Raw genomic sequence first — 26,376 nt, forward strand, 5'->3', positions numbered from 1 at the left:
GGGAGCTGTGCTAGAGCAGGCAGTTCTGTGGCAGGTGCTCATTGTGAGCTGGGGCACAAAGTCGAGGGTGAGGATTGTGGGAAACAGCCTAGAGCCCTAGGCAGTTTCATTCTGTTTCCTCTCTTGTTCTTGGAATAAACAACCACTCTTCACAAGTGGGATATAGGTTTCTTACAGCTCTGCTGTTAGTTTCACTGGCTTTTAAATCAGCTAAGAGGCTTGTCTTCCCAGTATCAGCTTCTAGGATGGCAGTGCCCAATGTGGTTCAAACCCCTCACTCTCCAGGGAGGATCTCCAAGCCCATGTAAGCCCCCTCCTCTTGTGTGTCCCCTCCAACAGGCACAGATACCAACCTGATTGCTTCTTTCTCTTCCCTTCCTACCCAACTCTTTGTGAATCTTTCTTTATAATCTTGGTTGTAGAAGAGTCTTTCTGCAAGTCTCCAGTTTGTCTTTGTGAGAGTTGCTTCACATGTAGATGTATTTTTGATGTGTTTGTGGAAGGAAGTGAGCTCAACATCCTCCTATTCCATCATCTTGATCTCCCCCATCTTGTACTTTTCTTGTCATTTTATGTTAAGTTCTTTACTGCTTCTCAAACATTTTTTGTGTATGTAAGTGTTTCACTTCTTTTTTACCCATACAGCCATTTGGTTTCCTGTTGAAATAGTCCATTTTTTCCTTTACTCCCTTTTTTACATAGTACTGGTTTTCTATTTCCATTTCCATCCCTTTTTTCTAAATATTTATATACCATTATAAATATGGACAGGGAGGCCTGGCGTGCTGCAATTCACAGGGTTGCAAAGAGTTGGACACAACTGAGCGACTGAACTGAACTAAACTGAAAAGCACACATAAGTGCTTTTTGGGAAAAGTTGAGATATAAATATAATTTTTAAAATAAACTGACAAAATCATTGCCTGTATGTTTGGTACTATGCCATGAACTGTGTATAATACAAAAGTGTAAGAAATATTTTCTATCTCAAAAAGCTCCCAATATACTTAAGAACATTGGTCCACTGTACAAGGAACAAGCAAAATCATACAAAAATCAGAGAAATGATAGATTCTGGTATAACACATAAGACAATGTAGCATTGTGTGTTTAGAAGAAAAGATAATGAGAAAAATAAGACCCTTGGTAATGTTTAAAAAATTATTTGTAACATGGGTGGATATCAATGGCCAGTGGTTCCTAATTGATTTTATTTTGTTTTTCCAGTGGAATCATATCTGACCTTTTTCCTGGAGTCCAAATTCCAGAACATGATTATGGTATATTACAGTCAACAATTATAGATGTCATGAAGAAAAAGAATCTTCAGCCTGAAGCGTGTATGGTTAAAAAAGTGATACAGTTCTATGAAACAATGCTAGTAAGACATGGGGTAATGTTAGTTGGGCCAACAGGTGGTGGCAAGACCACAGTGTACCAAGTACTAGCAGAAACTTTAGGGAATTTGCAAAAACTTGGTGTAGAGAATCCCTTTTACCAACCAGTTAAAACATATGTTCTTAATCCTAAATCAATTACAATGGGTGAATTGTATGGTGAAGTTAATAACATAACCTTGGAATGGAAAGATGGTTTAATGGCACTAAGTGTCCGAGCGGCTGTGAATGATACTTCAGAAGACCATAAATGGATTGTCAGTGATGGGCCAGTAGACGCTCTTTGGATTGAAAATATGAATACAGTGCTGGATGATAACAAGATGCTTTGCTTGGCTAACAGTGAAAGGATTAAACTCACACCTCAAATCCACATGCTTTTTGAGGTACATATACATTCCTTACTGTGGAGTGAAATCATTTGTTAGATTGGTATAACATCATTAATTTTTTTTCTCTTACTGATTTATCTTTGATTATCTGTAAGACCTACCATGGTGTTTCATTTATACACTAAATATTTATCAAATTTTCCTTTTATAATAGACTTTCCATTCTGACAACCAGAGTCTCTCAAATGTTCCTGTCTCTCTATAAATGGGAAATAAAATAAATTCTGTCCTCACCAGTACTTGTTTCTTTCCCTTTGGAGGTAGTTATATATATTAGTGTCTTTACATGATTTGAAATGCTTTCCAAGTTAAAAATAATTGTTCCATTTAAGAAGAATAAGTCATCCCTCTGTGGTATGACTATTTGGTAATGGGATTAGAAAAGGAATTCGGGTCAAATATACTTTACAAAATATTACAGAAGACACCACCCTTGCTGTGTTCATTCATCCAACATTAATTGAATACCTACTGTGTCCTAGGTATTAGATTATGCATTGGATATAAGACTAAAAAGGTAAGAAGGAATAAGAAGGGAATAACTATGTATACCTTCCCATAAGAATTTGACAGCATCCATCTGTGCTGCTACTAAGTCACTTTAGTCGTTTTCCAACTCTGTGCCACCTCATGGACTGTAGCCTGTCAGGCTCCTCTGTCCATGGGATTCTCCAGGCAAGAATACTGATACTGGAGTGGGTTGCCATCTCCTTCTCCAGTATCCTTCTATACTTACATATATATGTATGTATATTTCTCCTCATGCCTCATTTAACTTTCTTTCTCCAATTTAAGTCACTTATAACTCTCTCACTCTCTTGTATGCAAAACCTAACAGTATGTTACCTTAAACTTTCAATGCGTGATTTATTAGCATTGAACTGGGAGGGACAAGGAAGTATCACATTAGCCATTTCTTGTTCAACTTTTTCAAATTTTAGGTGCAAGATCTAAAGGTTGCCTCTCCTGCAACAGTCAGTAGATGTGGAATGGTGTTTGTGGATCCTGAAGAACTGAAGTGGATGCCTTATGTTAAAACCTGGATGCAGAGTGTTTCTAAAAAAGTAAGTGCAACTGGACACTCCCCACCCTTTCCATCTGTCAGGGCTCACCCTTCTCTCAGGAGCCCAGATAGCAACTGGTTAAGCCCTCTCCCTTGAATTCTTGGGATCCTCCAAGGAGGTTGTATACTCCCCATAGCTGTCTTCATTATTTGTGACCTCAGCGCACCAGCCCGCCTAGTCACTCTGGTTTCTACCTACCCTGCCTTGCTCCTCCCCTACCCCCAACTAGTTTCTCTCACATACAAACAGAAACACTTCATTTAGTTTCCCCAAACACAGGCAGAACAAGGAGAGGCATTAACAAAGAAAAAAAAAAGACTCTGCAGAAGGCTTGAGTTAATGAGGGGGATGCACAACAAAGGAAAAGAACACTTAAATCCAGGGCAGGTCATTGTTTTTAGATTTTAGAGGCCCCCACTGGCCACCTCATGTGAAGAGTTGACTCATTGGAAAAGACCCTGATGCTGGGAGGGATTGGGGGCAGGAGAAGGGGACAACAGAGGATGAGATGGCTGGATGGCATCACCAACTCGATGGACATGAGTTTGAGTAAACTCTGGGAGTTGGTAATGGACAGGGAGGCCTGGCGTGCTGCAATTCATAGGGTTGCAAAGAGTCGGACATGACTGAGTGACTGAACTGAACTGAACTGAACTGAACTGAATGCTGCTGAGGGGCTTCCCTGGTGGCTCAGTGGTAAAGAATCTGCCTGCCAATGCAGGAGACACAAGAGACTCTGGTTTGATCCCTGAGTCAAGAACATTCCATCTAGGAGGAAATGACAACCCCCTCCAGTATTTTTGCCTGGAAAATCCCATGGATAGAGAAGCCTGGCAGGCTACAGTCCATGGGGGCACAAAAGAGTCAGAGAGGACTTAGCAACTGCACAACAACAATGCCTCTGAGAGCCAGAAGGAAGAAAAATCAGTTTAGCTTTCCACTCAGCCTTGTTGTTGTTGTTGTTCAGTCGCTCAGTCGTGTCCAACTCTTTGCGACCCCATGAACTGCAGCATGCCAGCCTTCCCTGTCCTTGATTATCTCCCAGAGTTTGCTCAAACTCATGTCCACTGAGTCAGTGATGCCATCCAACCTCTCATTTTCTGTCGCCCTCTTCTCCTCTTGCCTTCAATCTTTCCCAGCATCATTTCAAATGAGTCAGCTCTTCACATCAGGTGGCCAAAGTATTGAAGCTTCAGCTTCAGCACCAGTCCTTCCAGTGAATATTCAGGGTTGATTTCCTTTAGGATTCACTGGTTTGATCTCACTATCCAAGAGATGCTCAAGAGTCTTCCAGCACCACAGTTCGAAAGCATCAATTCTTCGGCACTCAGTTCTCTTTATGGCCCAATCTCACATCGATACATGACTACTAGTAAAACCATAGCTTTGACTCAATCTTAGGCCCCTTATCTAAGATAACGCTAACCTTATCTAAGGTTAGCGTTCTAACCTTAGAGGTAGGATTCCATCTAAAGTGAAGAAAAACTTTTATATTATTATTCAGAACAATGCAGTTCCATATTATCTTCTGTATCCTCTCCATTCTAAAATGGGATTTCTCTTTACCTTAATAAGGGCTTCCCAGGTGGCTCAGTGGTAAAGAATCTGCCTGCCAATGCAGGAGATGCAAGAGACTCCAGTTTGATCCCTGGGTTGGGAAGATACCCTGGAGAAGGAAATGACAGCCCACTCCACTTAACTTAATAAGCAATCTTTTTAAATGTTTTTCCCCATCTCATCTCAATCGCCATTCTGAGAAAGCCATCTTCCTGCCTCTCCCCCTCCAAAGATGAGTCAGAGAACTATTGTTTTCCTCCCTCTTAGGCATCAACATTTTAAGAATATTGTGACCTACTCTCAGGGCACCTTACTTTTTTCCCCGTAATCAGCTTCTTAAAAAATACCTTTACTGAGGTATAATTGACATTTTGTTGTTGTTGTTGTTGTTTATTTTTTTTATTTTTTTAATTTATTTTTATTAGTTGGAGGCTAATTACTTTACAATATTGTAGTGGGTTTTGTCATACATTGACATGAATCAGTCATGGAGTTACATGTATTCTCTTCCCGATCCCCCCTCCCACCTCCCTCTCCACCCGATTCCTCTGGGTCTTCCCAGTGCACCAGGCCCAAGCACTTGTCTCATGCATCCAACCTGGGCTGGTGATCTGTTTCACTATAGATAATATACATGTTTAGATGCTGTTCTCTCGAAACATCCCACCCTCACCTTCTCCCACAGAGTCCAAAAGTCTGTTCTGTACATCTGTGTCTCTTTTTCTGTTTTGCATATAGGGTTATCATTACCATCTTTCTAAATTCCATATATATATGTGTTAGTATGCTGTAATGTTCTTTATCTTTCTGGCTTACTTCACTCTGTATAATGGTCTCCAGTTTCATCCATCTCATTAGAACTGATTCAAATGAATTCTAAACAGACATTTAGAACTAAACAGACATTTCTCCAAAGACATACAGATGGCTAACAAACACATGAAAAGATGCTCCACATCACTCATTATCAGAGAAATGCAAATCAAAACCACAATGAGGTACCATTACACGCCAGTCAGGATGGCTGCTATCCAAAAGTCTACAAGCAATAAATGCTGGAGAGGGTGTGGAGAAAAGGGAACCCTCTTACACTGTTGGTGGGAATGCAAACTAGTACAGCCACTATGGAGAACAGTGTGGAGATTTCTTAAAACACTGGAAATAGAACTACCATATGACCCAGCAATCCCACTTCTGGGCATACACACCGAGGAAACCAGATCTGAAAGAGACATGTGCACCCCAGTGTTCATCGCAGCACTGTTTATAATAGCCAGGACATGGAAGCAACCTAGATGCCCATCAGCAGACGAATGGATAAGGAAGCTGTGGTACATATACACCATGGAATATTACTCAACCATTAATTGACATTTTTTGTTGGAGTATATTTGCTTTACAATGTTTTGTTAGTTTCTGCTATACAGCAAAATGAATTAGCCACTCATATACGTATATCCCCTCTTACTTGAATTTCCTTTCCTTTCAGCTCACTATAGAGCATTGAGTAGAGTTCCATGTGCTACACAGTTTATTCTCATGAGTTATCTATTTTATACATACTAGTGTATACATGTCAATCCTAATCTCCCAATCCATCCCGTACCCACTCCCCACCTTGGTATCCATATGTTTGTTCTCTATGTTCGTGTCTCTATTTCGGCTTTTCAAATAAGTTCGTCTATACCATTTTAGAGTACCTTATTTTTTTGAAATTTCTACTGGAGTATAGTTGATTCACAATATTGTGATTTACAATATTTGTTTTAGGTGTACAGCAAATGAACAGAAAACCTTGTTAAAGAAAGTAATTCTCAGAATTGAGACTATCATGGGTTGCCATAAGATGTTAAACCTTTCTGAATTTACTTTTTAAATAGACTTTATTATTCAGAACAATTTTAGGTTTATAGAAAAATTTAACAGAAAGTACAGAGGATTAGCATATGCTTTCTCTCCTCCAAACATAGTCCCCACTTTTATTAGCATTTTTCTTTGTTGTGGGTGGGCTTCCCTGGTGGCTCAGATGCAAAAGAACCTACCAGCAGACACTGGTTTGATCCCTGAGTCAGGAAGATGCCCTGGAGAAGGGAATGGCTACCTACTCCAGTATTTTTGTCTGGAGGATTCCATGGACAGAGGAGCCTGGTGGACCATAGTCCTTAGGGTTGCAAAGAGTCAGACAAGACTGAGTGACTAAGCACATTTATGGGGGTACATTTGTTAAAATTGATGAACCAATATGAGTACATGCTTATGAACTAAAGTCCATGGTTTACATTATGGTTCACTCTTTGTGTTGTGCAGTTTTATGAATTTTGATAAATGAATATATCACGTATCATGTGAATAGTTTTGCTGCCAAGAAATCTGTGATCCACCTGTTTGTCCATCCACACCCTCTCCCAACCCCTGACATTACTAATTTCCCTGTCTCCATAGTTTAGCCTTTTCCAGAACATCATATAGTTGGAATTATATGGTCTGTAGTTTTTCCAGATTGACTTCTTTCACTTAGTAATATGCATTTACAGTTCCTCCATGTCCTTCTGTGGCTTGATAGCTCATTTTTTGGTACTGAATAATACTCAGTGTTATTGTATGCATTTACCAAGTTTATTCACTCACCTACTGAAAGACACCTCAAAGTTTACAAGTTCTGGCAATTACTAATAAAGCTCATATAAACATTCATATACAGATTTTTGTGTAGACATAAGATTTCAGCTCGTATGGATAAATACCTAGGACTGTGATTTCTCAATCATATGGTGAAACTATGAAGAAACTGCCAATCTGTCTTCCAAAGTGGCTGCACCATTATGCATTCCCACCAGCAATAAACAGAAGTTTTTTGTTACTCCACATCCTCACGAGCATGTAGTGGTGTAGTGTCTTAGATTTTAGCCATTCTAATATGAAGGTAATGGCAATCCAGTCCAGTATTCTTGCCTGGACAATCCCATGGACAGAGGAGCCTGGTGGGGTACAGTCCTTGGGGTCACAAAGAGTCAGACACAACTGAGCAACTAACACAACTCATATGTATTTGTAGCTCATTTTGCTTTCAGTGAGTAGTTTTCTTATATAAGATGTTGAGTGTCTTTTCATATGTTTATTTGCCATCTATATATCTTCTTTGATGAGGTGTCCACATCTTTTGCCCACTTATTTTTGGGTTGTATGTTTCCTTGTTACTGAGTTTCGGGAGTTCTTTATATATTTCGGATACAGTTTCTTTATATGTATTTTGCAAGTGTTTTCTCCAAGTCTGCCTTTCATTTCATTTTTTTCAAACAATATCTTTCACAGCACACACATTTTTAATTTCAATGGTCTAACTTTTCTTGTATGGTTTGTGCTTTTGGTGTTATATCTTAAAACTTATTTCCAAATCAAAAGTCACCTAAATAAATATTTTCCTCTGTTACCTTCTATGAGTTGATGTTTATGCATTTTACATTTAGGTTTATGATCCATTTTGAGTTACTTTTTCTGAAAGCCATGGTATCAATGTCTGGATTCTCTCTTTCTGTATCTCTTTGGCATGCAGATGCCCAATTCCAGTACCATTGTTGAAAACACCATCCCTTCTCCACAGGATTGCTTTTGTTCCTTTGTGAAAAATCAGGTTACTGTATTTGTATGAGTCTGTTTATGGGCTCTAACACCATTAACCTATTTGTCTCATTTTTTTTGCCAACATCACACTGTCTATTACTGTAGCTTTACATTAAGTCTTGTCAGGTAGTCAGCTCTTCTACTGTCTTCTCCAATATTGTGTTCACTATTCTGGGCCTTTTCCCTCTTCTTATAAATGTAAGATTCACTTTGTTGCTCTTCCCAAAATAAATTACTGGGATTTTAATTCAGATTGCATCAGATCTATAGATCAAGTTGGTAATTACTAACATCTTCACAATATTGAGTCTGTCTATCCATGCACAACCTCTCCATTTACTTAGATGTTCTTTGTTTTCTTTCATCAGAATTGTGTTGTTTTCCTCACATTTCCTCTTGGAAATATTTTGTTTAAAATATGCCTATCTTATGTTTTTGATGCTAATTAAATGATTTTGTATCTTCAGTTTCAAATTCTAATTATTCATTGTTGATATATAAAAAGAGCAATTGACTTTTGTATATTTACCTTTTATCCTACAATTTTACTATAACTACTTACTAGTTTTGTTTCAATTCTTTGGGATTTTTTTGTATGGATAATTGTAAAGAAAATTTTTTTTCTTTCTTCTCAATCTGTATACTTTTTTCCCCTTTTATTGTCCTATCACATTAGCTAAGACTTTCAGTACAATGTTAATAAAAGTGGTGAGAGGGGCAACATTCTTTTTTAAATCTTTGGTAATTAGTCGTTTACCTTGAATAAATATTTACAATGCTTCTTTTTATACTTTTTTCATTGTTCTTAATTATGAAAGATAATCATCAGTATAGAAGACTGTATGGAATACATGTTGACAGTTTAAAAAATGATTATAAATAAATACCTGTATATGTGTGTGTGTGTGTGTGTACTCAGTAGCTTCAGTCATGTCCTACTCTTTGTGACCCTATGGACTATAGCCTGCCAAGCTCCGCTATTCATGGGATTTTCCAAGCAAGAATACTGGAGCTGGTTGCCATGCCCTCCTCCAGGGGATATTCCTGACCCAAAACACCTATATACCAACTACCAGATCAAGATCACTTATCAGTGACCCAGAATCTTACCATAGAATGTCTTTTTTTTTTAATGTAACTTGTTTCATATCATGTGATGCTTATATCCTTTAGTCTAAAAGTCATAAGATATAATGTAATATACAAGTTTGAACCAATTATTTTCAAACTTAATTATATATTTTATCTGGTCTTGCTAAAATATTGTTTGTTTGATTTTCAGCTGAGTGAAGAAACTCAAGAATATATATTGAATCTTTTCCAGCGTTATGTTGATGATGGTTTAAATTTTGTCAATAAAAAATGCCACCAAGCAATTCCACAAGTGGACATCAGCAAAGTTACTACACTCTGTTGCTTATTGGAGTCTTTAATACTTGAGAAAGATGGAGTTAATTTGACAATGGTAGGTAGAGTTTTTTTTTTACTGTTGTAAAGCCAGGAAAATGTGATTATCATATAGATTCTTTGCAAATAAACAATTCCAAACTTTCTGTCATACAGTTATTTGATTTTCAAGTTACTTTTTTAGGGGACTAATGAACGTGAATAGATTTGTAGAATCTTAGATTGGAAGGAATTTTACACTATATTTTACTCCTCTACTCAGTGTTTAAATTTCCTTAGAGTCTGTAACATATTCCCAGTGTGTGTCTACTTAAATAACTTCATACAAGCATAGACATAGTTATAATAGTTGAAAGACACCCTTGAACTTTTGTTTTCCATGCTTCTTGCCATTCATTTTCTCATCAGAGTATTTAAACGTATGCCACTATAAAACATCACTTGGTGCATTATTGAGTGAAATATAAGAAACATGCACCATGCCCTTTTAAAAATACATAAGTCTAAACAAGAGAAAACATTCTTTAGGCTTTTCTACTTAGGATTCTTTTTATGCTAACATAAGATATTAAAAGGTTTTCTCTTTGTTCTTTCAGGAACAGTCAAAATTGAACACTGTTCTGTGTCAGACTTTTGTATTCTGTTACTTATGGTCTTTAGGTGGAAATCTAACTGAAAATCACTGGGATTCTTTTGATACATTTATTAGAACACAATTTGATGACAATCCTGATGCCAGGGTAAGAGCTAAATAAATTTAATTTTAACATAACTTTGAATCATTAAAATTAAATTTCAAGACTAAAACTTTCAAAGCTTTAGTTCTGGTATAAATATAAATTCTTCATTTGAAAGGTGTCTAAAATTATTCACTTTCTTAAACTAGCGATAACATTTATTGCATTAAAATTTTTTAGGAATCCTCTCCAGGGCATATGAAGAATGTAAGGTGTAAAAGTGAATAAAAACTGCCTACTATTAACAAAAATATTTAATTCTAGCTAGTAAATTTATACTTTCACGGTGCTATGGTTTAGCAGTTCTGAAACTACTTTCTTTGTGTTCTAAAACTGAGCAAATGAATCAGTATGTTGGAGATAATGGCAACCAGGTTTCTCACTGTTAAGAGGAGGGATACACAAATATAGAGGAGAAAGATTAGAATGTATTTTGTGTTATTGGATTGGAATTAGAGGTTTTTGGGACTCATGGAATAGAGAGATAGATCATATGTATATGGTGTATATATCTATACATACACAAATTTCCAAGTTCTGTGTGCTGAAACAAACTAGAAGCAATGACACATCAATAGCAATGAGCATACTTAGTTGCTGATTTCTGAATACTCTTTTCCATGAAAGGGAACCAAAGCACCTTAGTGAAATGGCTGATTTCAGGACTGAGTTGAGGAAAGTTCAAAATGAGCTCAGAATATCTTATGTCAGATAGTGAATAAATGCCTGAAGAACTATGGCATCTGTCAAAAGAGCACAGGAGCCAATTTGAAGGGATTCCCATTAGACAAATCTAGGCATATTTAAGCATCAAGATAATGATGGTGTGGATTACAAGCCATTGAATGAAATAAAAGTCTGTGAGTTGATCCACATAAAAATATATGTGAATAAATAAACTAGAGAGAAAGAGCTCTTCCTTACAGGAGAATACCAGCTAATCTATATAGGAGAAATGATGGGGTTAGAAAGTTATTACTTTGCAACCATTGTAGTAATAATTGATTCAGGCAAGAATCACCAATGGTTGCAAAAACTAGTAGGTGAAGGTTTCTTGAAAAACAATATTTACATAGTTTCAAAACATCTTCTACAAATAACTTATTAGTTGTAAAGAGAAAAATAATGTCATTATACTGAAAAACCTTGTAGACACCATATTAACTAGGTGACTGATTTATCATCAATATTAGCACAAACTTGTGCCTTCTGATGTGGTACATGGAGAAGTATACAGCCTTGCTTCCGAGCTATTCCTTCCAAAATGCATAACTTTACTGTGCTACAACAAAGCTAGTGGAGGTGATGGAATTCCAGTTGAGCTATTTCAAATCCTAAAAGATGATGCTGTGAAAGTGCTACACTCAATATATCAGCAAATTTGGAAAACTCAGCAGTGGCCACAGGACTGGAAAAGGTCAGTTTTCATCCCAATTCCTAAGAAAGGCAATGCCAAAGAATGCTCATCTCACACGCTAGTAAAGTAATGCTCAAAATTCTCCGAGCCAGACTTCAGCAACACGTGAACTGTGAACTTTCAGATGTTCAAGCTGGTTTTAGAAAAGGCATAGGAACCAGAGATCAAATTGCCAACATCTGTTGGATCATCAAAAAAGCAAGAGAGTTCCAGAAAAACATCTATTTCTGCTTTATTGACTACACCAAAGACTTCAGCTGTGTGGATCGCAACAAACTGTGGAAAATTCTCCAAGAGATGGGAATACCAGAACACCTGACCTGCCTCTTGAGAAACATGTATGCAGGTCAGGAAGCAACAGTTAGAACTGGACATGGAATAATAGACTGGTTCCAAATAGGAAAAGGGGTACGCCAAGGCTGTATATTGTTACTCTGCTTATTTAACTTACATGCAGAGTACATCATGAGAAATGCTGGCCTGGAGGAAGCACAAGCTGGAATCAAGATTGCTGGGAGAAATATCAATAACCTCAGATATGTAGATGACACCAACCTTGTGGCAGAAAGTGAAGAAGAGTTAAAGAGCCTCTTGATGAAAGTGAAAGAGGAGAGTGAAAAAGTTGGCTTAAAGCTCAACATTCAGAAAACTAAGGTCATGACATCTGGTCCCATCGCTTCATGGCAAATAGATGGGGAAACAGTGGAAACAGTGAGAGACTTTATTTTTGGGGGCTCCAAGATCACTGCAGGTGGTGATTGCAGCCATGAAATTAAAAGATGATTACTCCTTGGAAGGAAAGCTATGACCAACCTAGATAGCATATGAAAAAGCAGAGACATTACTTTGCCAGCAAAGGTCCATCTAGTCAAGGCTATGGTTTTTCCAGCGGTCATGTATGGATGTGAGAGTTGGACTATAAAGAAAGCTGAGTGCCAAAGAATTGATGCTTTTGAACTGTGGTGTTGGAGAATGCTCTTGAGAGTCCCTTGGATTGCAAGGAGATCCAACTAGTCCATCCTAAAAGAGATCAGTCCTGGGTGTTCATTGGAAGGTCTGATGTTGAAGCTGAAGCTCCAGTACCTTGGCCACCTGATGCGAAGAGCTGACTCATTTGAAAAGACCCTGATGCTGGGAAAGATTGAGGGCAGGAGGAGAAGGGGATGACAGAGGATGAGATGGTTGGATGGCATCACCGACTCAATGGACATGAGTTTGGGTAGGCTCCAGGAGTTGGTGTTGGACAGGGAGGCCTGGTGTGCTGCGGTTCGTGGGGTTGCAAAGAGTCAGACACAACTGAGCAACTGAACTGAACTGAACTGAACTGAACTCTGACTATAGATACACCAAGACTACTCAAACTGATGAACATTCCATAAAATAAACTGGCCTATATTCTTCAACAGTGTCTGTCATGGAAGAAAACTGAGGAACTTTCTCAGATAAAGAGACTAAAGAGATATAATCAAATGCAGTGCAATATCCTGGATTGGATCCTAGACTGAAAAAAATATGGCTATAAATGACATAGTTAATAGTACTTGAATATAGAATGTAAATTGGATAATAGCATTGTATTAATATTCAATTTCCTGATTTCAATCATTTTAGTGTGGTTGTAAAATATCCCTCTTTTTTAGGAAATGCTCACGTACTTAGGATAATAGAGAATAGTGTATATAACTGACATCTTAGAGTAAGAGAAACACTAAATCAAAAGAGGCAAAATGTGAACAGTTAATCTATATAAGGAATATATGGGAATTCTTTGTACTATTCAACTTGTCTGTAAGTTTTGAATTATATCAAAATTAAAAGTTACCAAAAGAAAAATTCCTAAGATCAGAAACTAAGGCCTATGGATTAGAACCTTCTAGTAGATATGAAACTCTGCTGGATTTTCAAGATCATTGTATCCTAATTGGACAAGATGAACCAAGTTGTGGACAACTGAGAATCTGAGAGAGACAGATCCCTCTGGATTGAGAGAAATGATCTGGGTTCATCAAAAGGCTGTGGGAGATGGCCCAGGGCAAATATTCAGTTCAACAAATATCTGTTGAAAACCTCTTACATGGCAGACACTATTCTGGGTATGGGAACTAAATCAAGTAACCAAAGTCCCTAGCCTCATAGACCTTACATTACAGTCGGGGGAGTCAGCCACAGACATATATACATAAATGACAATTAAGTGCCGTGGAGATTAATAAAGCAGAGTAAGGATGACAGTACTGAGGGTTGGGGGAAACTGTTTTATATATTAATATTAGTCAGGAAAGCTTTGCTAATTAGGTCATGTACAGAGTTCTGAAAAAAGTCAAAGCTTTAATGGCTCCTTAGGGGAAAGCATTCCAGTCAGAAGGAAAAGCAAATATGAATGCCTTTATTCAATGGATGATTGCTTGACAGTTTTAAAAAACAGCAGACTTGTGAGGTCAGAGTGGAAAAATCAAGTGGGAGTGTAGTATAAAATGAGGTCATGGAAGTAAGCAGGGGGACAAAAAATATAGCCTTATGGGCCATTGTAAGGACTTTGATTTCACATTGGGTGTGATGAGAAGCTATTGAAGCATTATGACCTAAGATGTTTAGAAGGACAGGCCAGCCCCTGTCCTGGCAGTGGTAATGCTACTTGGATAACAGGAGGGGGTCCAGATGAAAAGGTGGATTCCTCCTTCTGTCTGCAAGTCCCAAATGAACGGGCTGTTGGCTTTTTTTGTTTCTTGCCTCAATAAATGGTCTGACAGCCACATGGTAGTAGCCAGAGCTCAATGAGTGCATAGATTCTTCCTTCTTTACTCACCTGAGTTAAAGTGAGTTAAATAGTAAAAGAATTTTTTCTTCTAATAAATTTTTTTCAAATATGGCATCTTCTCTTCATCCTTGTATGCATGCATCCATGGTAAGTCACTTTAAGTCATGTCCAACTCTGTGTGACCCCATAAACTTGTAGCCCACCAGCCTCCTCTGTCCTTGGGATTCTCCAGGCAAGAATACTGGAGTGAGTTGGCATGTCCTCCTCCTCTTCATCCTTATTGTCTCTGAATAACTCAGATTCTTTTCATTTCTTTTCTGGGTTGTTAAAATGGCAAATTCATTACCCCTTTGCTTTTGGTCCTGTCCTTTCTGATTAAGCTATACACCATTATTTTTAAAAATTACAGGTTGCAATGCATTAATTGATCATGAAGTCAGTTGAAAGAGTCACAACCCAGTTTTTAGAAATGAAATAGCCAGAAATTAAGGAAACAATTCCATTCACCATTGCAACAAAAAGAATAAAATACTTAGGAACAAAACTACCTAAAGAAACAAAAGACCTATATGTAGAAAACTATAAAACACTGATGAAATCAAAGATGACACAAATAGATGGAGAAATATACCATGTTCATGGATTGGAAGAATCAATATAGTGAAAATGAGTATATTACGCAAAGCAATATATAGATTCAATACAATCCCTATCAAGCTACCAACGGTATTTTTCAGAGAATTAGAACAAATAATTTCACATTTTGTATGGAATTACAAAAAACCTTGAATAGCCAAAGCAATCTTGAGAAAGAAGAATGGAACTGAGGAATCAACCTGCCTGACTTCAGACTATACTACATAGCAACAGTCATCAAGACAGTATGGTACTGACACAAAGACAGAAACATAGATAAATGAACAAAATAGACCCCAGAGATAAATCCACACACCTATGGACACCTTACCTTTGACAAAGGAGGCAAGAATATACAATGGAGAAAAGACAATCTCTTTAACAAGTGGTGCTGGGAAAACTGGTCAACCACTTGTAAAAGAATGAAACTAGAACACTTTCTAATACCATATACAAAAATAAACTCAAAAGGGATTAAAGATCTAAATATTAAGACCAGAAACTATAAAACTCCTAGAGGAGAACATAGGCAAAACACTCTCTGACATAAATCACAGCAGGCTCCTCTATGACCCACCTTCCAGAATATTGGAAATAAAAGCAAAAATAAACAAATGGGATCTAATTAAACTTAAAAGCTTTTGCACGACGAAGGAAACTATAAGCAAGGTGAGAAGACAGCCTTCAGAATGGGAGAAAATAATAGGAAACAAAATCAAATGACAAGTAATCTTAAAAATATACATATTTTTGCAGCTCAATTCCAGAAAAATAAGCGACCCAATTAAAAAATGGGCCAAAGAACTGAACAGACATTTCTCCAAAGAAGACATACAGATGGCTAACAAACACATGAAAAGATGCTCAACATCACTTATTCTCAGAGAAATGCAAATCAAAACCACAATGAGGTACCATTTCACACCAGTTAGAATGGCTGCTTTCAAAAAGTCTTCAAACAATAAATGCTGGAGAGGGTGCAGAGAAAAAAGAACCTTCTTACACTGCTTGTGGGAATGCAAACTAGTACAGCCATTATGGAGAACAGTGTGGAGATTCCTTAAAAAGCTGGAAATAGAACTGCCATACGACCTAGCAATCCCACTGCTGGGAATACAGACCGTGGAAACCGAAATTGAAAGAGGCTGTGTACCCCAATGTTCATCACAGCACTGTTTACAATGGAAGCAACCTAGATGTCCATCAGCAGACGAATGGATAAGAAAATTGTGGTACATATGCACAATGCAATATTACTCAGCTATTCAAAAGAATGCATTTGAATCCATTCTAATGAGGTGGATGAAACTGGAGCCTATTATACAGAGCAAAGTAAGTCAGAAAGAAAAACACCAATACAGTATATTAACGCATATATATGGAATTTAGAAAGATGGTAACAATAACCCTATGTGCAAGACAGCAAAAGAGACACAGATATAAAGAACAGACTGTTAGACTCTGTTTGAGAAGGCGAGGGTGGGATGATTTGAGAGAATAGCATTGAAACATGTACATTACCATATGTGAAATAGATCTACAGTCCAGGTTCGATGCATGAGGCAGGGTGCTCAGGGCTGGTGCACTGGAATGACCCTGAGAGAGGGGATGGGGTGGGAGGTGGGAGGGAAGATCAGGATGGGGAACACATGTACAACCATGGCTGATTCATGTGAATGTATGGCAAAACCACCACAATATTGTAAAGTAATTAGCCTCCAAGTGAAATTTTTAAAAAATTAAAAACAAACAAATAAAAAAGAATATTAAATCAAACCCTATAAAAGCGGATGGTAGGCAATAATAAAGATGAGAGTAAATACCAATGAAATAGTGAAAAATTTCAAATATACAAAATAAAGGCAATTTTATAGACTTGCTGTGAGGATTGAATGAGTTATAAAACAGAAAGCTCTTAGAACTTTGAAATATTAAGCATCCATGATTATGAAAAAGATTATATACCAAATAAAAAAATATTGGTGATAATTTTAAGTAAGCAAAACAAAATGTGGTTTGTAAAATCATATCATATATATATATTTAGATACCTATATACATGTGCCATATATCTATATGTTTTATAAAACTATTCTCATTCTATGACTTTTAAAAATTATATACATGTATGCACAAGGACTAGACGAGAACATGGACACATAAAAATCACTTTTAACTAAAAAAAAAAAAGAAACGAAATAGCCACCATCACAACTTTTAGTTAACACTATATTGGAGATCCTAGCCAGTGCAGTAAGGCAGGGGGAAAATATAAACTTTAGAAATGAAATAAAGCTGTCATTATTTGAAGGAAACATAACTGAATATGTAGAAAATCCTAATAAGGCTTTTTTAATAGAATAGAATGTGAAATAGAGTGATACTTGGGGTAAATATTATACATATTTAAACAAACACATTTATATGTATGTACCAGATCACCATGTGAAATTGAGTCACTGTCAATAAATATCAGCAAGATCCTCTTTGACCCACCTTATAGAGTGATAGAAATAAAAACAAAAATAAGTAAACAGGACCTAATTAAACTTAAAAGCTTTTGCACAGCAAAAGAAACTATAAACAAAACGTAAAGACAATCCTCAGAATGGGAGAAAATAATAGCAAAGCAATTAACAAAGGATTAATCCAAAAAATGTATAGGCAACTCACGCAGCTCAATATCAGAAACACAAGCAACCCAATCAAAAAATGAGAAGACCTAAACAGACATTTCTCCAAAGAAGTCATACAGATGACCAATAATACATGAAAAGATGCTCAACATCACTCATTATTAGAGAAATGCACATCAAAAGTTCAATGAAGTATCACCTAACACTGTTCAGAATGGCCATCATCAAAAAATCTACAAATAGATGTGGAGAAAAGGGAAGCCTCTAGTGCTGTTGGTGGGAATGTAAATTGTTACTGCCACTATGGAGAATGTACAGAGATTCCTTAAAAAAATTAGGAATAAAAATGACATTATGACCCAGCAATCCCACTACTGGGCATATATCCTGAGAAAATCAGAATGGAAAAAGACACATATACCCCAGTGTTCATTGCAGTACTATTTACAATAGCTAGAATATGGAAGCAGCCTAGATGTCCATCAGCAGATAAATGAATAAAGTAGAAGTTGTGGTACATATATACAATGGAATATTACTCAGCCATAAAAAGGAAAGAATATGAGTCAGTTGAACTGAGGTGGATGAACCTAGGGCCTGTTTTACAGAGAGAAGTAAGAAACAGAAAAATAAATATTGTATAGTTAAATGCATATATATGGAATCTAGAAAAATGGTACTGATGAACCTATTTGCAGGGCAGGAATAGAGATGCAGACATAGAGAACAGATTTGTAGACACAGCAGGGGAAGGAGAGGATGGGATGAATTGAGAGTGTAGCATTGAAACACATACATTACCATATGTAAAGTAGATAACTAGTGGGAAACTGCTGCATAACACAGGGAGTTCACTCCGGTGATGACTTCTGTGATGACCTAGAGGGGCGGGAAGGGGCATGCTGTTGTACAGCAGAAACCAACACAGCACTAAAGCAATTATCCTCCAATTAAAAATAATTTTTTTAAAAGGGTCAGTGCCCAGTAAGCTTGAAACACCACTGTTTTGTGCAGCTGCCAGAATGAACCTTCTGAAATGGAATCTGATCATGTTACCCAGCTACTTAGAATTCTTCACTGAACTCTTGCTGCAAGCTCTTTAACAAATGAGGTTTTTATAACTTAGTCACATCTGTGTGTCCAGACTTATCTCTTGTAGTTTCCACATGCATGGCACTTTCCACGGCTTCCAGACCTGTTTTCTTAGTGTGAACCCTGACTCCTTTTTCCCCATCCCCACTTCATCCCTTCTCTGCCCATCTGACTCCTGCTTATCTTTCAAGTCTGAGTTGTAGCATCACCATCCCCTAATGTGTTAGATGTTAGTAACTCAGTCCTGTCTGACTCTTTGTGACCCTATAGACTATAGCCCACCCAGCTCCTCTGCCCACGGAATTCTCCAGGCAAGAACACTGGAGTCGGTAGCCTTACCCTTCTCCAGGGAATATTCTCAACCCTGGAGTGGAACCTGCGAATCCTAGAGTGCAGGCAGATTCTTTATTGTCTGAGCCCCCAGGGAAGCCCACCTAAATCTCTAGCCACCACTACAATTCCCCTGTGAGTGGATATGAGCCATCCCTCCTCTGTGGATGTACTAAACTATATTAGAACCCTTACTTCTCCATGAGTATTAAGTAGTGTGCTTGCATCCTCAAGGGGGAATATAAAGTCATTGAAGGCAAAGGCTGGGTCTCATTCAGGGTTTTCCCCCCACACCAAACAGTATTTGGCATAGAGTAATCCCTGAATGTTGGGGCTTAATGTTGAATTAAATACTTTTTAATATAGTTTTAACATAGTCAGTACATCAGGCTTTTACTGTACAGTATTTCATGATTACTTAAAGAAGTGGACTCTGATACTTAAGCAACTACTTCTCTACAAAGCAACAAGAAATCCAAACCCATCCATGTTCTCTGACTGCTTTTGCTTCTATGTAACTATTTCTATGACCATGTGTCAGTCCTTTCAATAGTGGTGTTTAATTTTGTATCCTAGCTTCCCAGTTCTGGTGACCTGTGGAGCATTCACATGGATTTTGACACCAAACGGCTGGATCCCTGGGAACGAATCATACCCACCTTCAAATACAGCCGAGAAACTCCGTTTTTTGAAATGCTTGTCCCCACAGCTGACACAGTGCGCTTTGGGTACCTAATGGAAAAATTACTGGCAGTCAAGCATTCAGTGTTGTTTACCGGAATAACTGGAGTTGGCAAGGTAGGAAACCTACATCAAACAAGAAAGAGTTAGTTGCTCAGTTGCTCATAGTGTCCACCTCTATGATCCTGTGGACTGTAGCCTGCCAGGTTTCTCTGTTCATGAAATGCTCCAGGCAGGAATTACTGAAGTGGTTAGCCATTCCCTTCTCCAAGGGATCTTCCTAACCCAGGGATCAAACCTGGGTCCCCTGCACTGCATGTAGATTCTTTATCATCTGAGCCACGGGGAAGCCCCACATCATACAAGAAGCTCTGTCCAGAATGAGGGCATGATGAATCTAGACTTGTGAGCCCCATAAATAACACCTTATTTCTCAGGAGAATTTCTTCTGAATTTGTGTCACTTTTTCAGGAAGAATATAACTATACTGAATCTATATCAACTCCAGTTTGCCACTTTCTGAATAAATCCTTGGTGTCAATAATATATATAAACCAGAGGACCCTGTGAACCAATCTTTTGTGTTTGGGAGCTTTTCTGTTGTGTCCCTGAAAATTTCTAGGGCTCCCACTTCACAAGTTAGGGAGGGAACCTGTCAAGGCTGTTTGTGTCCCCGCAGATTATTAATGAAGGTCTTTCGCCTCCTGCCCATTTACTTCTACTCAGCACAGTGATGGTGTTTAGGAAAAGTAGAATATAGAGGAAAATGCTGATTATTTGGTCTTCTTGATTTGGGGGCAGTCCATGTGAATAGGGACTCACTGTTTTCCCTCTAAATTATTTCTAAGTCTCTGATTATTGCTATCAAGTTAACTTGGATAGTAACCAAGATGGATTTGGGTATAAAATGAAAATGAATTTTTTTGCTGAAATAGAGCTGATTAGAATATTTCCGTGGTTCTGGTAACTGTAATTAAATGTACTCTCCAGGAAGAAAAAGACATTTCCATCTAGCTTTAACCTCCCTCCCTCCTCTTATCCTGATTTTACTCATTGTACCAGATTATTACTGATATACATAATTGAAAGATATTGAGTGTAAATCAATTAACATCTTTTTTTAATTTTAAAGTCTGTTATTGCAAAAGGATTGCTAAATAGAATTCAAGAATCAGCCGGCTATGTCCCTGTTTATCTAAATTTTTCTGCACAAACTTCATCTTCAAGAACACAAGAGATAATTGAATCAAAACTGGAAAGGAAAAGAAAAAATATCCTAGGTAAGATTTGTTCTTGTCATTTTCCTCACATAAATTATTTATGAAGCTAATTCACAAAAACAGTACATGTAATAAAGTTACAATTGGACATTTCCTTTGCTTAATTTATTTGTAAATTAAGCTCCCATTGGAAGCTTCCCTGACTGCCCCTCATGATATTCTTTCATGGCTTTAGATCTAGATATCTTACAGTTAACAAGCAATAGTTTATGTCTGTCATCACCTTCAACTCAGAACATCTTCTGTCTCTACCTCTCCAAGGCTCCCCCTCCCTCTACTCGCTCTTCTTTCAAACCTGCATTGGTTTCCCCTTATTTAAAGCAAACAAACCTCTTTATATCTGGTGCATTGAGTTACCTGAACCCAGTAGGGAATAAGCATGAAACTGCTTTGGGGTTTCTTCAGGCAGCACTTGCCCCCAGGCCTTGGGGGATCTCCCTCACCCTTCCTTTTCAACTGTTTCAATCAATACCATAACTTTCTGGTCACTTGCAGTCATTTTGAATCTGGCCCAATGAAATCTTCAATCCCAAACCCAGTTTTTTTTCCTTGTCTTTTTTTAAATTATTGTTGTGTTAATCTCTGCTGTGCAGCCAAGTGACTCAGTTATACACAGATGTACATTCTTTTTTATATTCTTTTCCATTATGGTTTATCCCAGGAGATTGGATCTAGTTTCCTGTGCACTACAGTAGGGCCTTGTTGTTTATCAATCCCAAACCTAATTTAAAACTCCTCCCAGGGACTTCTCTGGTGGTCCAATGACGTAAGCAGGTGGTGCAAGTTTGATCCCTGATCAGGGAGCTAAGATCCCCACATGCCTCACAGCCAAAATCCAAAACATAAAACAGAAGCAGTGTTGTCACAAATTCAATAAAGACTTTTTTAAAAAGCTCTTCCTCTCCTTTGTTGTAAGCCAGGTTTGTGGCTGAAGGTGCTGGAGGTGAAAAGGGGCATGGGTGCTCTTTTATTCTTCCCACCCTGCCTCTGGGAGGCTCTAGTGTACTGGGATGGGAGGAGAAGGGAAGGACAAGGTTCTCTGTAAATGAAGTTTAGATAGCCTCTGTGGATTGTCTCTGCTTCTCTGCTGGTCAGACGGCTGTCCATGCCCTTGGTGTGACACGCTTCCAGGAGCAGGCCCTCTGAAGGATTCCTGAAAGAACCGTGTGCAGGCCAAGCCCTGACCTCCCCATTGGAAGCTTCCCTGACTGCCCCTCTGGAAGCTTCCCTGACCTCCCCACTGGAAGCTACCCTGACCTCCCCAGTGGAAGTTTCCCTGACCTCCTCCCCAGTGGAAGGTTCCCCTGACCTCTGCATTGGAAGGTTACCCTGACCTCCCCACTGGAAGCTTCCCTAACCTCCTCCCCAGTGGAAGGTTCCCCTGACCTCCTCCCCAGTGGAAGGTTCCCCTGACCTCTGCATTGGAAGGTTACCCTGACCTCCCCACTGGAAGCTTCCCTAACCTCCTCCCCAGTGGAAGGTTCCCCTGACCTCCCTACTGGAAGCTTCCCTGACCTCCTCCCCAGTGGAAGATTCCCCTGACCTCCTCCCCAGTGAAAGTTTCCCCTGACCTCCGCACTGGAAGGTTCCCCTGACCTCTGCACTGGAAGGTTTCCTGACCTCCCCACAGGAAGTTTCCCTGACCTCCCCAGTGGAAGATTCCCTGACCTCTCCATTGAAAAGTTCCCTGCTGTTGGCAATGAGGGTCTCAGCCGCTCTGTCCCACCTTCCCACGGCACATCCTATAGCCTCTTGTGTTATGGTCTGCTTGCGCAGCCCACAGCCTCCTGGGTGGAGCACTAGGCCAAGCCCAGGCCCAGCTGCCCTCCACATGGTCTATCATCTCACAGGCCTTGCCGCGCCAGCTGCTCTACCAACCGCTTTTTGTTCCTCCTTTCCTGCTCAGGTAGATGCAGGGCAATAGATGCCAGTCTTTCTGGTGGGGGCCCCAAATTTTTATGAATGATTGTCTTAGAACCTTTCCATATCCCTGACCTGCTACTTGACTTCCAGAGGCCAGAAAATGAGGTGAGGCCATGGGATTTACCTTATTTCCTTTGCAGTTGTCACTGATGCCAGATACCAGCATGGGTGGAGTCACTTCCTCTGCTTAAGTTGTTCTCTTTTCTCTGTTAATCAAATTTTTTTCCCCTGAATGTACATGTTGACTTTCTCTAGGTTAAATTTGACCTTGTACAGCTCCAGTGGATTTCCCTTTGATGTAGTTTGTTGTTCAATTACTCAGTCATGTCTGACTCTTTGCAACCCCATGGACTGCAGCATGCTAGGCTTCCTTGTCCTTCACTATCCCTGTTTTGACGTTATAAAGGTGCTTTTGAAAATCCAGCCATGTTTTCCCTATAGAGGGTAGTGGGATGGCATTTATGCAAGGAAACCTGGAGATCTGTCTGCTTCCTAGTGTGAAAGCGAAATGACCTTCTTCACTCTGTGCCCAGGCTGCGCAGTTGGTGAGGACAGTTGGGAGTGGCTGGGGTTGAGGAAGGTCACTTGAAGTGCTGGGATCATCCTGCACCTGGAGGGTGAGAGTGAGTGCTGTGCTTAGAATGAGCTTCATTTCCTAAGATGGAGGTTCTAGAATTACAAAATCATATCTGGGAGAGCACTCATGGATTTTCTAAGAAAGCCTGCACTTTCAGCATATTTTCCAAAGGGTTCAAGCAATCAAAAAGAATCCCTCAACACTGTAAATCAATTATGTATGCTCAGTTGCTCAGTCATGTCTGACTCTGAGACCCCATGGACTGTAACCTGCCAGGCTCCTCTGTCCATGGGATTTCCCAGGCAAAGGTACTGGAGTCAGAGTTGCCATTTTGGTGAGGGACCATCTGATAATGTGGGTATCCTGGCTGAGTCTATAGCTTCCTGTCAGGGCCTGGATGGGGCGAGAGGGAGGTCTCTCCTCCTTAACTCAGGATTCCCCTAGGGCCCTCCTCACACTTAGCAGCTGAGCTCATTATGACCTACATGGTGTGCATTGAGTTCAAAGCCTTACCTAAGCTTTGTCTTATGTTTTGAAAGTTTCAAAAGTGAAAGTCACTCATTTGTGTCCAACTCTTTGTGACCCCATGGTCATTAGCCTGCCAGGCTCCTCTGTCCATGGAGCTCTCCAGGCAAGAATACTGGAGTGGGTTGCCATTCCCTTCTCCAGGGGATCTTCCCAACCCAGGAATTGAACCTGAGTCTCCTGCATTGCAGGCAGACTCTTTACCATCTGAGCCACCTTACTGAAGACAAATCATAATTCTTAAATTCATTTTCTTTCCCTAGGAGCACCAGGAAACAAACGAGTTGTGATTTTTGTTGATGACCTAAACATGCCTAGGCTGGATCGCTATGGCTCTCAGCCTCCCATTGAATTACTTCGGCAATATCAAGATTTTGGTGGATTTTATGACAGAAACAAACTCTTTTGGAAAGATATACAGGTTACTTTAAGTTTTAAATGACCATGTATGTCTCCATATAAACAGCAATGAAATGTGGTGCACTCATTTGTTAGAACTGCCATAACTAAGTACCATACACTGGGTAACTCAAACTGTAGAAATTTATTTTCTCCCAGTTCTCAAAGAGGGAAGTCCAAGGTCAAGATATCAGTAGCGTTGCTTTATTCTGTGGCATCTCTCCTTGGTTTACAGATGGCCATGTTCCCCGTATGTCTTCTGATTTTCTCCTTGTGCCCATCTTTGTTCAAATCGTGTCTTCTTATAAGGAGACATCAATTATATTAGATTAAGGCCCATCCTAATGACTTCCTCTTAACTAAGTTACTTCTTTAAATACCCATCTCCAAATATAGTCAGATTGTGGATACTAGGAATTAAGGTTTCAGCACATGATTGGCCAAAAGGAGGTTCAGTTCAGTAGCTCAGTCATGTCAGACTCTTTGCAACCCCATGAAATGCAGCATGCCAGGCTTCCTTGTCCATCACTAACTCCCAGAGCTTGCTCACACTCAAGTCCATTGAGTCGGTGATGCCACCCAACCATCTCATCCTCTGTCGTCCCCTTCTCCTCCCACCTTCAATCTTTCCCAGCATCAGGGTCTTTCCAAATGAATTAGTTCTTTGCATCAGGTGGCCAAAATATTGGAGTTTCAGCTTCAGCATCAGTCCTTCCAATGAACACCCAGGACTGATTTCCTTTAGGATGGACCAGTTGGATATCCTTGCAGTCCAAGGGACTCTCGAGAGTCTTCTCCAACATCACAGTTCAAAAACATCCATTCTTTGATGCTCAGCTTTCTTTATAGTCCAGCTCTTATACCCATACATGACTACTAGAAAAACCATAGCTTTGACTAGACAGACCTTTGTTGGCAAAGTAATGTCTCTGCTTTTTAATATGTTGTATAGGTTGGTCATAGCTTTTCTTCCAAGGAGCAAGCATCTTTTAATTTCATGGCTAACATCACCATCTTCAGTGATTTTGGAGCCCCCAAAAATAAAGCCTCTCACTGTTTCCATTGTTTTCCCATCTATTTGCCATGAAGTGATGGGACCAGATACCATGATCTTAGTTTCCTGAATGTTGAGCTTTAAGCCAACTTTTTCACTCTCCTCTTTCACTTTATTCAAGAGGCTCTTTAGTTCTTCTTCCCTTTCTGCCATAAGGGTGGCATCATCTGCATATCTGAGGTTATTGATATTTCTCCCAGCAATCTTGATTCTAGCTTGTGCTTCATCCAGCCTGGCATTTCACATGATGTACTCTGCATGTAAGTTAAATAAGCAGGGTGACAATATGCAGCCTTGATGTACTCCTTTCCTGATTTGGAACCAGTCTGTTATTCCATGTCCAGTCCTAACTGTTGCTTCCTGACCTGCATACAGATTTCTCAGGAGGCAGGTCAGGTGGTCTGGTATCCCCATCTCTTTAAGGGTTTTCCACAAATTGTTGTGATAAGGCTTTGGCATGGTCAATAAAGCAGAAATAGATGTTTTTCTGGAACTCTCTTGCTTTTTCAATGGTCCAACAGATGTTGGCAATTTGATCTCTGGTTCCTCTGCCTTTTCTAAATCCACCTTGAACATCTTGAAAGCTGGTTCATGTACTGTTGAAGCCTGGCTTGGAGAATTTTGAGCACGTGATTGGCCAAAAGGAGGTAGAGACAGTCAGCCCATGGCTAATGGCTTCGATGTTTCTTATATGTGTGCTCAGTTGCTCAGTCGCGTCCAGTTCTTTGCCACCCCCATGGACTGTTGCCTGCCAAGCTCCTCTGTCCATTGGATTCTCCAGGCAGGAATACTGGAATGGGTAACTGTTTCCTTCTTCAAGAGATCTATCTTTCCAGCCCAGGGATGGAACCCATGTTTCTTGCATCTCCTGCACTGGCAGGAAGATTCTTTAC

At 39.2% G+C, this 26,376-nt stretch overlaps 1 protein-coding gene across 1 annotated transcript in view; it reads left to right on the forward strand.

The window, feature by feature from the left end:
• The window catches only part of DNAH6 (dynein axonemal heavy chain 6), a 266,242-nt gene that overhangs the window by 114,052 nt on the left and 125,814 nt on the right, over positions 1-26,376 (forward strand). Inside the window, exons 34-40 of the mRNA XM_065927280.1 lie at positions 1,228-1,783; positions 2,731-2,853; positions 9,314-9,496; positions 10,035-10,178; positions 19,621-19,842; positions 20,858-21,005; positions 24,294-24,451. Of these exons, the coding sequence (XP_065783352.1) occupies positions 1,228-1,783; positions 2,731-2,853; positions 9,314-9,496; positions 10,035-10,178; positions 19,621-19,842; positions 20,858-21,005; positions 24,294-24,451 (1,534 nt within the window). The remainder of the gene's footprint in view (positions 1-1,227; positions 1,784-2,730; positions 2,854-9,313; positions 9,497-10,034; positions 10,179-19,620; positions 19,843-20,857; positions 21,006-24,293; positions 24,452-26,376) is intronic.

Source organism: Muntiacus reevesi, chromosome 3 (assembly GCF_963930625.1).
Source record: "Muntiacus reevesi chromosome 3, mMunRee1.1, whole genome shotgun sequence".
Lineage (NCBI taxonomy): Eukaryota > Metazoa > Chordata > Mammalia > Artiodactyla > Cervidae > Muntiacus > Muntiacus reevesi.